The 14,059-nt window shown below is 44.5% G+C and overlaps 1 protein-coding gene across 4 annotated transcripts in view; it reads right to left on the reverse strand.

The window, feature by feature from the left end:
* Nucleotides 1-14,059, reverse strand: part of SLC4A11 (solute carrier family 4 member 11) — a 123,140-nt gene that overhangs the window by 23,291 nt on the left and 85,790 nt on the right. For 3 of the 4 annotated variants that reach the window (XM_069977176.1, XM_069977177.1, XM_069977180.1), the window contains exons 4-8: nt 12,886-12,932; nt 8,918-9,149; nt 5,335-5,416; nt 2,330-2,453; nt 419-622 (exon numbers count right to left, since the gene is read on the reverse strand). In XM_069977176.1, the coding sequence (XP_069833277.1) occupies nt 419-622; nt 2,330-2,453; nt 5,335-5,416; nt 8,918-9,149; nt 12,886-12,932 (689 nt within the window). The remainder of the gene's footprint in view (nt 1-418; nt 623-2,329; nt 2,454-5,334; nt 5,417-8,917; nt 9,150-12,885; nt 12,933-14,059) is intronic. The other variant, XM_069977178.1, reaches the window with a different exon arrangement.

Below are 14,059 nucleotides of genomic sequence, written 5' to 3' on the forward strand. Positions count from 1 at the left end.
CTGCCAATTAGCAGCTGGAGGGCGGGAAAAGGGGTGTGACCATAATCCTATTCTCCTGCATATCAGGAGAACGGCAGAGCAGAATGATGTATGTAATACACCGATCTGTTCAGCATTTCCGTCACTAGTTTGTGCTGCCCTCATTAAAGGCACCATAATCCTAGTGACAGATTCCCTTTAAGGTCAATAATAATTAATGCATAAAATGGCACCAAATCTGTGTCGAAAACCCAGCAGTTACTGCCTGTGTGAACATACCCTTAATATTGTCAACAGCACAATCTAATGATGAAACACAACTTGAAGTGGTCTTTAGGACGCCCGGGAGGAGAGACACGAAGGTTTGATGGGACATTGGTAACTTTCCCTTAGCCAAGCCATGTAGATTAAGGTGCTGATGCTGGAGGCAGACACTTACCTTTAGAGGTTTGTGGCTGTGGACTTTGTGGCCATCGTTCACTGAAGAGTGCCTGTTGACTACTGTCAGGAGGTGCCGCTGGTGAACCAACGCTTCCTTAAACTCCTCCTCTGTTTTGGTTTCTAGAAGTTTCTGCCGGAAGGCAATGTCTGAAAACATGGTTGCAAACGTCCTTCCCACTTCTGTTGCGGTTTTGGTACTTTTCTAAGCAGAAGAGAAAAACTGAATATTTAGTGTGCACGGTGTATAGTTATTATTACTGCCCTGACATACAGGACTATATACTTATACGTGAACACTTTTGAGTCGTTATTTTTATGTATACATCAATATTTATTGATCAGCAATAACCTGGCCTATCTTGTACACGCTCATATAATGGTATTGTGATGCTATAGTTTTATCTCACAGATTCAGATTATTACCTATAGTTAAAGAGGTAGTTCACCAATTTTTTTTTATATATCTACTGATGCCAGAGATTTGTAATTTACTTCTATTAATAAATCTCAACTCTTCCAGTACTTATCAGCTGCTGTATGTCATGCAGGAAGTGGTATTCTTTCCAGTTTGGAGACCAGGAGAGGTTTTCTATGGGGATTTGCTACTGCTCTGCGCAGTTCCTGACATGGACAGAGGTGGCAGCAGAAAGCACTGTGTCAAACCGGAGAGAATACAACATTTTCTGCAGGACATACAGCAGCAGATAAGTACTGGAAGATTTGAGATTTTTTAATAGAAGTAAATTAAAAATCTCTGGCACGTGCTGGGACCAGTAGATTTAAAAGATGATATTTTTGATGAACCACCCCTTTAAAAGAACCTCTAGAATATAAATTACACAAGACTAAAGAGTAATAAATTATTCATGACAAGTGGTAAGGACATAAACAGACTTGGATGACTGCCCACCACGTGACCCCCAGGTGATCAGCATGGTCGCTGACACCACACCAACACCTCTGCACCTGTCACTTGACAAGAAAGATGACCCCTGTGCACAGGTTTTCTAAAAATTAACATGTTGCAAACTTACAAAAGGGACTCAATCGGGGCCGGGGCCCCACAGACTTACCATTACAGATGCATTGGAGAAGGGGGTAGGATTATAATTATTAGAGTCTGAAATGGGGTTTGTAATAATATCAGGAATTTCTACTATGGGTCTAAATTCATATTAGGGGTCTGGTCTGCAATCTGATTAATAGGGGTTGAATCCAAGGTATGACTTAATATCAGGTGTCTGGTCTAGGGTGCAGTCTGGGGTCAGTATTAATATTGAGGTTCTGGTCTGGGGTCTGTATTATTATTAGGTGTAGGGTCTGGAGTCTGTATTATTATTATTATTATTATTATTAGGTGTCAGGTCTGGGGTCTGTATTACTATTAGGTGTTAGGTCTGGGGTCTGTATTACTATTAGGTGTTAGGTCTGGGGTCTGTATTACCATTAGGCATCAGGTCTGGGGTTAGTATTAATATTTAGGTTCAGGTCTGGGGTCTATTATTAGATGTCAGGTCTGGGGTCTGTATTACTATTAGGTGTCAGGTCTGGGGTCAGTATTAATATTGAGGTTCTGGTCTGGGGTCTGTATTACTATTAGGTGTCAGGTCTGGGGTCAGTATTAATATTGAGGTTCTGGTCTGGGGTCTGTATTATTATTAGGTGTAGGGTCTGGAGTCTGTATTATTATTAGGTGTAGGGTCTGGGGTCAGTATTATGATTATTAGGTGTCAGGTCTGTGGGGTGTATTACCATTAGGTGTCAGGTCTGGGGTCTGTATTACCATTAGGTGTCAGGTCTGGGGTCTGTATTAATATTTAGGTTCAGGTCTGGGGTGTATATTATTATTAGATGTCAGGTCTGGGGTCTGTATTACTATTAGGTGTCAGGTCCCCTAATCTGGACTCACCATTTTTGGAGGAGCCAGGACGAGAATGACGAACCTCACTTCACAGGAGTTCTCCCCCCAATTCTGCGGCCTCTCCAGTCGGCTGATGCAAACATGTCGTCTCTGAAGTGACTTTATAGTGCAACTGTGAGGGGAGGAGAAGAATGATTGCTTCAAGTCTCCGGGCCAAGACAATAACACAGGTGCTGAAAATCCTGGAGATCCTAAAGAGCCTCATTATTAACTATACTAGCGCTAGTTACATAGTACTCCCATGACTCCCTATAACAGTACCAGCCTCACAATGTCCATATAGTCCATATATGTCATTATATATATATATATATATATATATATATATATATATATATATATATATATATATATATATATATATATACGCATGTAGATAGATCTGAGAACTGTGTATACAGAGATGTGTGTTCTTAGTGAGTGCCGTTTACATATATGTACTATGATTGCATATGCGCACATTGGGCATGTATCTATCTAAAGAGTTATTTATGTGAATGTATAGATAAAAGCTATATATAGATTTGTGAACTATATATATATATATAATGTGTGTGTGTGTAAATGTGCGTATAGTACTTGTGTATAACTATGGATGTATTTATGTATATATGTGCAGATGAGATTTGTATATACATAGACCTGTGCAGTGTGTATGTATAATATTATATTTTATATATATATATATATATATATATATATATATATATATATATATATATATATAAAAGAAGTGTGCGTACATGTGCCTACTATACGCAGGTATGGATGATGTATAGATAGATCTATGAATAAATATATGTCTGCAGACGTGAATGCATAGACATAAGGCTTGCATGTATATACAGATGTGCTTAGACTGATTATTAGCTATATTACATACACATATACATCTATGCATGCTCTCCCGCTCATTTATTTTATATATATATATATATATATATATATATATATATATATATATATATATATATATACGCATGTAGATAGATCTGAGAACTGTGTATACAGAGATGTGTGTTCTTAGTGAGTGCCGTTTACATATATGTACTATGATTGCATATGCGCACATTGGGCATGTATCTATCTAAAGAGTTATTTATGTGAATGTATAGATAAAAGCTATATATAGATTTGTGAACTATATATATATAATGTGTGTGTGTGTAAATGTGCGTATAGTACTTGTGTATAACTATGGATGTATTTATGTATATATGTGCAGATGAGATTTGTATATACATAGACCTGTGCAGTGTGTATGTATAATATTATATTATATATATATATATATATATATATATATATATATATATATAAAAGAAGTGTGCGTACATGTGCCTACTATACGCAGGTATGGATGATGTATAGATAGATCTATGAATAAATATATGTCTGCAGACGTGAATGCATAGACATAAGGCTTGCATGTATATACAGATGTGCTTAGACTGATTATTAGCTATATCACATACACATATACATCTATGCATGCTCTCCCGCTCATTTATTTTTTATATATATATATATATATATATATATATATATATATATATATATATATCTATATATATATATATATATACATATATACATATATATATATATATATATATATATATAGGCACACACACATTGTGCTTTTTGTGCTCATAGCTATGTATGAGTATCTATGAGCAGCTGTGAATGCACAGCCATGAGATGTGTGTACAGTACTGTATACAGTACATGAATGGACTGTGTGCATATGTCAGATGAACGCATGAGGGACGGCTGAATAAAGCCATTGTTTCCTGCAGACCTAAAGAATTAGCTGGTAAGCAGATCCACATGGGCCGTTTCACTAGTCAGTGGCTTTCTGACGGACTCTGATAGTTTCAGTACTCGGCTCTGGCATATAAAACTACTAGAAAGATTGTATTCTGCAGGATCCATTCTACAGCTCTGGGGGAGAAAAAAATGCTGGGAGTTGTAGTTCTGAAACCGCAGGAGAGCCCCAATTTAGGGAACAATGCTATTAAAGGATGATATGGAAGATAGGAGGTTAGCTCTCTAGCGCCCCCCGGGTCACCAGTACAGGGGCTCACACTTACTCTGTGATTCTGATATGACACTATCACCGTGTAGACATTAGTTAAAGGGAACCTGTCACCCCCCGTATCGGGGTGACAGGTTCCCGACCCCCCGTTAGAGACCCCTATACTTACCTCATCCCGCCGGGTCCCGCTTCTGGATTCGGTCGGGTCCCGGAGATCTCAGCCGCTGCAGCCCGGTGCGCGCGCTGACAGATGAGTCCAACACCCATAGAGATTGACAGGAGAGTCCAGCGCTCCGTCATTCTCTATGAGCGTTGGACTCATCTCTCAGCGCGCGCGCCGGGCTGCAGCGGCTGAGATCTCCGGGACCCGACCGAATCCAGAAGCGGGACCCGGCGGGATGAGGTAAGTATAGGGGTCTCTAACGGGGGGTCGGGAACCTGTCACCCCGGCACGGGGGGTGACAGGTTCCCTTTAAGCGCAGCCTCAGAATAATGTCTCCAGACGCGTTTTTATATCCCGGTGTCTCAATCTTGTAAGCAAACATTACTCAACGGTAATATCAGCCGCTGCACATTACATAATAGCAGGAGTAATATTTCACTTCCCAAAATCACAGCCAGAAACATTAAAAAAGACACACTGGACTATATTCACCTCAATTTCTAATGTCCAACCCTAGGTGCGTCATATAGTCTTATGTCTTACAGTGTGTATGTGTGTATATATTTATATTTTACATGGGATGAATTCCTGGTGGTCTAGGCAGTACTTAGTAGTATAGGGGTTGCCTGTATGTCCTTAACAACACGCTGACCTTGTGTGACATGTCAGAGGTTTATATACTTATGTTCTGTAGTGGCCCAGTATAAATTATTTGTTGATATGGCGGTGCATTTTCTTTCTTATTGCCACAGATCAGATTTCACCCCGGCAGCATATTGCCATATTACTTACATTATACAGAGCCAGGACTGCTGGTACTGAACACCTGTGGCCGTGGCCGTCACCCCTTGGATTGTGTCCGAAAGCAGATGTACTGTATAAAAAAAACAATATCAAATAATAGTTATATAAAGCAGAAAAGACTACAAACAACAACATTTCGCCATATGCAGGACGTTACACTACAGAGTGTGATGCTCTGCGGCCTGACGGCGGCATGAAGGCTGCATTGTGCACAAGGCACAGACGTTTATTACGTAAGGTCTTTGGAGGGGATTTATGTAACTATTTCCACAGCCGCTCAGGCCGCAACTCACTTTCCAGCTGCAGAAGGAAGAAGTGTAAAACATTAAAGCTGGAACCCCCCCCCACCACCACCACCACACACAGCACACAGCACAGGACCCCCCCCCCTTATACACAGCACTTCCCCTTCCCATACACAGATCTCTTCCCATATACACAGCACCCCCCTTCTCCTCATACACAGCACCCCCCGCCCCATATACACAGATCTTCCTCCCCCCAACCCCCCCCCCCCCGATCTCTCCCCCATATACACAGCACCCGCCCCCCCCCCCCGTTCTCTCCCCCATATACACAGCACCCCCCCCCACCCCCACCCCCCCCGTATACACAGATCTCATATCTCACCAATCTCTCCCCCATATACACAGGACCCCCCCCTTCTCCTCATACACAGGATCTCTGCAGCTGCTGCTGGGACACAAGGCTGGAGAACGCTCATAGTAAAGATTGGAGAGAGCACAAAACATACAACTAAAGAGAAAAGACAACTGGTAAGGCAGCCGCCGCTCACCCCCTTAATTTTCCTCCCGGTCTCGGCTACAGCAGGGGATATTTATATTTCTGCAGCGTATATTTATAAGATGATAATGACACGACACCGCTCCAGTAAGAAAACATATAATCATCTCACACTGAGCTGTGTACACAGGCCACAACCAGAGAGCAGATGGAGGAGGAGGAAGGGTCTGGATGTGACACCGGACAGGACTACATGACGAGATGGACAGATAGGTAGGTAGATAGATAGATACCAATACAGACTCCTATTATAAGGGGTATATAATAGAAGTTAGGAGCCTATCTGACCACCGCCTGTCATGCGCACAGAGGGCAGGGAGAGAAGCAACTAGCCAATCGCTTCTCCCTGATCACTCTAGTGATTGGTCGCAGTCTGAACACTTAAAAGCGACAGGAACACTTTAAGATACATTGTACTCTCCAATGTGCACAGCAGTGTAATGGAGTCCCCTATAGATGTCTATGGGGCTATGCTGTACAGAAGTTTTATGGAAGTAGAAGCATTACTGAGGTGTTCTCCTTTATGTGATCTGGTATGGAGGTTGCATAATAAATACACACGGGAAGAAAGGATCGGACAGAGAAATAACCCAATGACATCAATGAGGTGCGGGTGTAATGAGCAGATAGGAGGTGACAGTCCTCCTCCTCCTCCTCACAGCGCAGGCACGTGCTCCATTTCCTATGTCAATACGGTTATTGCCTAGTCAGACAATGTGCAGCAGCTGCTTCACCTCCTCGGCCCGAGCTGGAAGGAATTAGCTGCGAGTCTCTAGAGCCAATGAGTCACCTAACAAATATTCATGGAGGAAGAAAACAAGAGGCTAATTGGTATTTGATCCTCCGGCCCATCAGCCGCAGCAGACGGCCCTCGTGGTGCCAACACAAGGAGTAAACAGGGGAAGCGGCCATACTTATTATTATTATTATTACCGCCGCCACTCTCCCTTCCTTCCAAACATGTCGTAATCCAGAGAAGGAAAACTGCCTGAGAAGCAGATTGTAGGATCTGGACATTACACTGCAACATTGTGCAACGTCCCAGAGCGGTGCGAGCCACGGGCAGAGCTGCACCCTGCGGGGAGACACAGTCCTCTATACCATACCGTAACTCACACATAAGGAAGCCATATTATACAGGGATTCTCCAGGGCAGAGCTGCACCCTGCGGAGACGCACAGTCCTCTAACATACCGTACCTCACACATAAGGAAGCCACATTATACAGGGATTCTCCAGGGCAGAGCTGCAGTCCTCTATACCATACCGTAACTCACACATAAGGAAGCCATATTATACAGGGATTCTCCAGGGCAGAGCTGCACCCTGCGGAGACGCACAGTCCTCTAACATACCGTACCTCACACATAAGGAAGCCACATTATACAGGGATTCTCCAGGGCAGAGCTGCACAGTCCTCTATACCATACCGTAACTCACACATAAGGAAGCCATATTATACAGGGATTCTCCAGGGCAGAGCTGCACAGTCCTCTATACCATACCGTAACTCACACATAAGGAAGCCATATTATACAGGGATTCGCCAGGGCAGAGCTGCACAGTCCTCTATACCATACCGTACCTCACATATAAGGAAGCCACATTATACAGGGATTCTCCAGGGCAGAGCTGCACCCTGCGGAGACGCACAGTCCTCTAACATACCGTACCTCACACATAAGGAAGCCATATTATACAGGGATTCTCCAGGGCAGAGCTGTACCCTGCGGAGACGCACAGTCCTCTAACATACCGTACCTCACATATAAGGAAGCCATATTATACAGGGATTCTCCAGGGCAGAGCTGTACCCTGCGGAGACGCACAGTCCTCTAACATACCGTACCTCACACATAAGGAAGCCACATTATACAGGGATTCTATATATATAGTGTTCGTGTACCATCAGCAGCTCACAGTCCATCTTTAGGCAATTATTATGCACATGTAGAAATCCTCGCAGACTCAGAAAAGACTCAGGCTCCTCCATAGGCACGCTATGAAGTGCCACAGGGTGCCTCCCTAAGGTATAGGACTAATAATAACACAACAACAACATGTAACGGTGCATTCAATGCTTATCCATGTACAGAGATATAGTACAGTCCTATAGAAGGCTATGGGCACTGAATTATGACTTACATACATCATCAGCTGCACACAAATGTAGTGCCCCCTCCGGTATATGTGTATAACAGAACACACGATGGTGCATGAAATTGCTTCTGCATACACAGAGATACCACAAAGAGCTGTAGGTGGCTATAGGCAGTGACCTATGGATACTATCAGGAGCTGACAGTCCCTTTATCGGCAGGCTATGGCAGTGTCCTATGGTGCCCTCCTCAGGTCTATGTCTATAACACAACATGGTGCACACACACAGATAAGTGTATATACCCACAGATATCTATGGGCACAGCATTATAGATACATATACTGTAGGCAGCACACAAGAGGTATATAGTGTTACCTATAGTCCCTATGGGTAACACTATATAGCCCCATATGCTGCCTCCCTGAGGTGTATGTTGTAGAGAGATACAGTACAGGCCCATAGAAGGCTGCTTTCCTCCAAACAGGGCACCACTCTTGTCCTCAGTTTGTGTGTGTTATTGCAGCTCAGTTCCATTGAAGTTAATAAAGCAACACTGCAATCAAAAATACAACCTGATGACAGGGGTGGCGCTGTTTTTGGAAGAAGCTTTTCTGATCCTAGATAACCCCTATAAGAAGGTGTGTCTAGAATGTAAAACCTCCGTACCATTCCCTTCCCTCGGAGCGCCGGAGTCTGTGAATAAAGTGCTCATGATTTTGTCAAAGTTGCAGCTGGGCTCAGCGTTCTCCGGGTCTTCCACAAAGTGCTTGAGCATCTCCCGCAGGACGTCATCCAGAGAGGTCGCCGTCTCATCCAGGATAATGCTGGCTTTGGCAAGGAAGCCGTCCAGGTCCCGGTGGGCTCTCACCTCCTCCTCAAAGTTCTTTAATTTTAGGTACTGGGAAAATAAAGAGACATCATCACCTGGAGAGCAGAAACGCTGATCCAACAGGAAACATAGCACCGGGTTACAACAACACCAGGATGACAATGTTACCAGAGGGCACAATACATGTAAAGCTAGCTACAGCGCAGACCTCTATTCACATTAGAAGAAAACTGGTCGGAAGGGACAAACATGCAGATCCCAAAGACTAACCGGGTCTGGCCAATTGGTGTCCCCTCAGATTTATTTACCTGGCTATTCACAGACACTATCAAACATGGCGTAAAGTGAAACTGGCTCAGTTGCCCCTAGCAACCAATCAGATTCCATTTTTCATTCCTCACAGACACTTTGGAAAATGAAAGGTGGAATCTGATTGGTTGCTAGGGGCAACTGAGCCAGTTTCACTTTACACCATTGTCCCTGATCTGCTGGTTTATGTCCCAGTATTGATGGGGAGATAAAAAATACCTAACTTTTCGTCAAACCCATTAATTTCTGCAGGGACTGCTGACCATCTAATGGGGCATGGGGGTGTTCCAATTCTTTTCTAATGGAAGACATCATTAGGGGTGTAGAGGATGAGGCAGTAGAACACAAGGGGGCCCTAAAGGGGGAGGACAAGAGGGGGCCCAAAAGGGCGAGGGGCAAAAGGGAGCCCAAAGGGGGGGGGGGGGCGCAAGAGGGAGCCCTAAAGGGGGAGACAAGAGGGAGCCCTAAAGGGGGAGACAAGAGGGAGCCCTAAAGGGGGAGGACAAGAGGGGGCCCAAAAGGGCGAGGGGCAAAAGGGAGCCCAAAGGGGGGGGGGGGCGCAAGAGGGAGCCCTAAAGGGGGAGACAAGAGGGAGCCCTAAAGGGGGAGACAAGAGGGAGCCCTAAAGGGGGAGACAAGAGGGGGCCCTAAAGGGGGAGACAAGAGGGGGCCCTAAAGGGGGAGACAAGAGGGGGCCCTAAAGGGGGAGACAAGAGGGGGCCCTAAAGGGGGAGACAAGAGGGGGCCCTAAAGAGTAAGACAAGAGGGGGCCCTAAAGAGTAAGACAAGAGGGGGCCCTAAAGAGTAAGACAAGAGGGGGCCCTAAAGAGTAAGACAAGAGGGGGCCCTAAAGAGTAAGACAAGAGGGGGCCCTAAAGAGTAAGACAAGAGGGGGCCCTAAAGAGTAAGACAAGAGGGGGCCCTAAAGAGTAAGACAAGAGGGGGCCCTAAAGAGTAAGACAAGAGGGGGCCCTAAAGAGTAAGACAAGAGGGGGCCCTAAAGAGTAAGACAAGAGGGAGCCCTAAAGGGGAGGACAAGAGGGAGCCCTAAAGGGGAGGACAAGAGGGAGCCCTAAAGAGTAGGACAAGAGGGAGCCCTAAAGAGTAGGACAAGAGGGAGCCCTAAAGAGTAGGACAAGAGGGAGCCCTAAAGGGGAGGACAAGAGGCGCCTCTGTGTGCATGCTTGGTTGAGCTCAACAAGTGTGTGTAGGATGGGGTGGAACAGCTTTGAGCAGCACAAACAGTTATCTACGATCCTAAGGTCCGACGGTATGTATAATGTGAAATCACTATCTCTTCTTGCCACTCTGTGAGGTAAGCATTATCCCTTGTATTGCACCGATATAACTGCACCTAGGTGGTTAATCCACATTTTTGGGCACATAAGTGAAAATAAATCAATAAATGTCTGTCCCTGATCATCACATCAGGACACGTTCTCCCCTTCCAATTATTATCTCCCGCTGGAAACATACCGCAAACAGGAAAATAATAAAAAGAGGATTAAATACAGAATACAACAGAAAGTTATACGAAATTCTCTGAACAAGGTAAAAAGCTTTCCATTGGTGTGGAAGAAGCACCCAGTCCCCATAGAGAGCAGGATTATCGGGGGCGAGGACTGCTCCTTGTATCTGGGACCAGCATCTCAAGGACATGGACCTCGCTCCTTACTGCTCCGAGAATAACAAAGGCGGCTGGCATCATCTCTTCTCCGACTGGTTTGTAAATTAAAGTGCCGCTACATGCAAAAAATGTAAGCTAATTGAATGAAAAGAGAAGCATCTTTCTAAGAAGGATGGAGGGAAGCCGCAGGGCTGCGCTGCCTCGATCTGTTCGGTGATGGGTTTAATTAAGATGAATTCCACATCCTGAAGATCACGTCTACCAGGGACAGTAACCAGAGAGAACAAAACAACTCAAGTCATAAAACTTAATGCTAGACGGCCTGTGGTGCGGCAATCTCCGGCTCTGTAACATCAACAAGTCAACAATGCCAGGCTCTGCTACATTCAGGCACAGGAGGGAGGAATGCGTCTTATGCCGGGCCAGGAACATGCCCCTCTGTCCTGTACATGGCGCCTCTATTCTCCTCTCCTACAGCGGCAAAAGCCAGTCAAGATGGCCGTAGAGACTGGTGGTTGAATAGGACATGGTTTTCCCTTTCAACTTACATAATGCATGTTGCTTGGCAACCACTTCTGCCTGTCTGGGTGACCACCATTTGAATACATGTGACTACCCACAGGTTCTATAATGATAATTCCTATGTCACTATCCTTACTTACCAAACCTTCTCCTATGTCACTATCCTTACCTACCAAACCTTCTCCTATGTCACTATCCTTACCTACCAAACCTTCTCCTATGTCACTATCCTTACCTACCAAACCTTCTCCTATGTCACTATCCTTACCTACCAATCCTTCTCCTATGTCACTAACCTTACCTACCAAACCTTCTCCTATGTCACTACCCTTACCTACCAGACCTTCTCCTATGTCACTATCCTTACCCACCAAACCTTCTCCTATGTCACTATCCTTACCTACTAAACCTTCTCCTATATCACTAACCTTACCTACCAAACCTTCTCCTATGTCACTATCCTTACCCACCAAACCTTCTCCTATGTCACTATCCTTACCCACCAAACCTTCTCCTATGTCACTATCCTTACCTACCAAACCTTCTCCTATGTCACTACCCTTACCTACCAGACCTTCTCCTATGTCACTATCCTTACCTACCAAACCTTCTCCTATGTCACTACCCTTACCTACCAATCCTTCTCCTATGTCACTAACCTTACCTACCAATCCTTCTCCTATGTCACTAACCTTACCTACCAGACCTTCTCCTATGTCACTGACCTTACTTACCAATCCTTCTCCTATGTCACTAACCTTACCTACCAATCCTTCTCCTATGTCACTGACCTTACTTACCAATCCTTCTCCTATGTCACTGACCTTACCTACCAATCCTTCCCCTATGTCACTAACCTTACCTACCAGACCTTCTCCTATGTCACTAACCTTACTTACCAACCCTTCTCCTATGTCACTGACCTTACTTACCAATCCTTCTCCTATGTTACTATCCTTACCTACCAAACCTACTAGAAATGAGCGAACTTCAAGTATGATCAGGTTCATCTGAACCCGAACGATCAGCATTTGATTACCGGTGGCTGAAGAAGTTGGACGCAGGCCTAGGGAGTCCTGAAAAATATGTATACATCCATTCTAGGGATGGGTGGGGGTCCCTGCAGCTGTACTCCCAGCAGTCAGCTAGTATATGGCACTGTGCCTGGTAAACAAAGGGAACAGACTACAAGTGTTGTGGTACCTGTGGGATCAGATCCCCAGTGATGTGACACTGATGGACAATCCTATAGATGGGAAGGCTAAAGTCACTGGTCTGGACTGTGCGATCTCTTGGAATAAATGATCAGCATACATAGGGTACCAGATATCATTAGGGTTCACTTACTTTTCTGGAGGTGTGAAGCAATACACAGCCGTGGCTCTCATTTTCTGCTGGAAAAAAAATTAAGATAAATTAGACAATTACCGAAATGTTGTCAATAAATCCTCTTTATGAAGTATACTGAATAATGAGTGCAGCTCAGGAGTATTATACAGGATGTAACTCAGGATCAGTACAGGATAAGTAATGTTTGTACACAGTGACCCCACCAGCAAAATAGTGAGTGCAGCTCTGGAGTATAATACAGGATGTAACTCAGGATGAGTACAGGATAAGTAATGTAATGTATGTACACAGTGACCCGACCAGCAGAATAGTGAGTGCAGCTCTGGAGTATAATACAGGATGGAACTCAGGATCAGTAATGTAATGTATATACACAGTGACCCCACCAGCAGAATAGTGAGTGCAGCTCTGGAGTATAATACAGGACGTAACTCAGGATCAGTACAAGAGAAGTAATGTAATGTATGTACACAGTGACCCCACCAGCAGAATAGTGAGTGCAGCTCTGGAGTATAATGCAGGATGTAACTCAGGATCAGTACAGGATAAGTAATGTATGTACACAGTGACTCCACCAGCAGAATAGTGAGTGCAGCTCTGGAGTATAATACAGGATGTAACTCAGGATCAGAACAGGATAGAACATACAGAAAAGGGAGCTGCTATACAGTAAAGATACAAACGCAAAGTAATATAAGGCAACACCCGAGGAACATGATGTTAGTGAGCACTCCTCATCTGTAACACTCCGCCTGCAGTACATGTGCATTATATTTGTCACACTCGCAGGTGGGGAATGGAGCCAAGGGCCGCAGGGCTGCATAGTAAGGGAGGAATCCAAGATGTGGGCTGCGATAAGACCTCACACTCAGGAAGGTGATTACAGAACGTGGTAGAATGACTTGGCGCCGGCACCTCGCACAGGTGGGGCTCTATGTTCCATCTGTTACTTATAATGTATGGCAATTCCTTGGTCGTACGTTTGGCTGCAGAATCAGCAATGTAACATGAGACAAATAGTCTTTTAATGATACAATTACTAGGATGGAGGGATCGATTCTCCTCACCGATGCTGCTTTCTGGTATATAATGTGTTTTCCATGTACCATGCTACCTGCAGGACTGTCCTCACATCAGATGATAACGTTTGTGTATTGGTATCCCATATGGT

This window comes from Dendropsophus ebraccatus, chromosome 7 (genome assembly GCF_027789765.1).
Source record: "Dendropsophus ebraccatus isolate aDenEbr1 chromosome 7, aDenEbr1.pat, whole genome shotgun sequence".
Classification (NCBI taxonomy): Eukaryota; Metazoa; Chordata; class Amphibia; order Anura; family Hylidae; genus Dendropsophus; species Dendropsophus ebraccatus.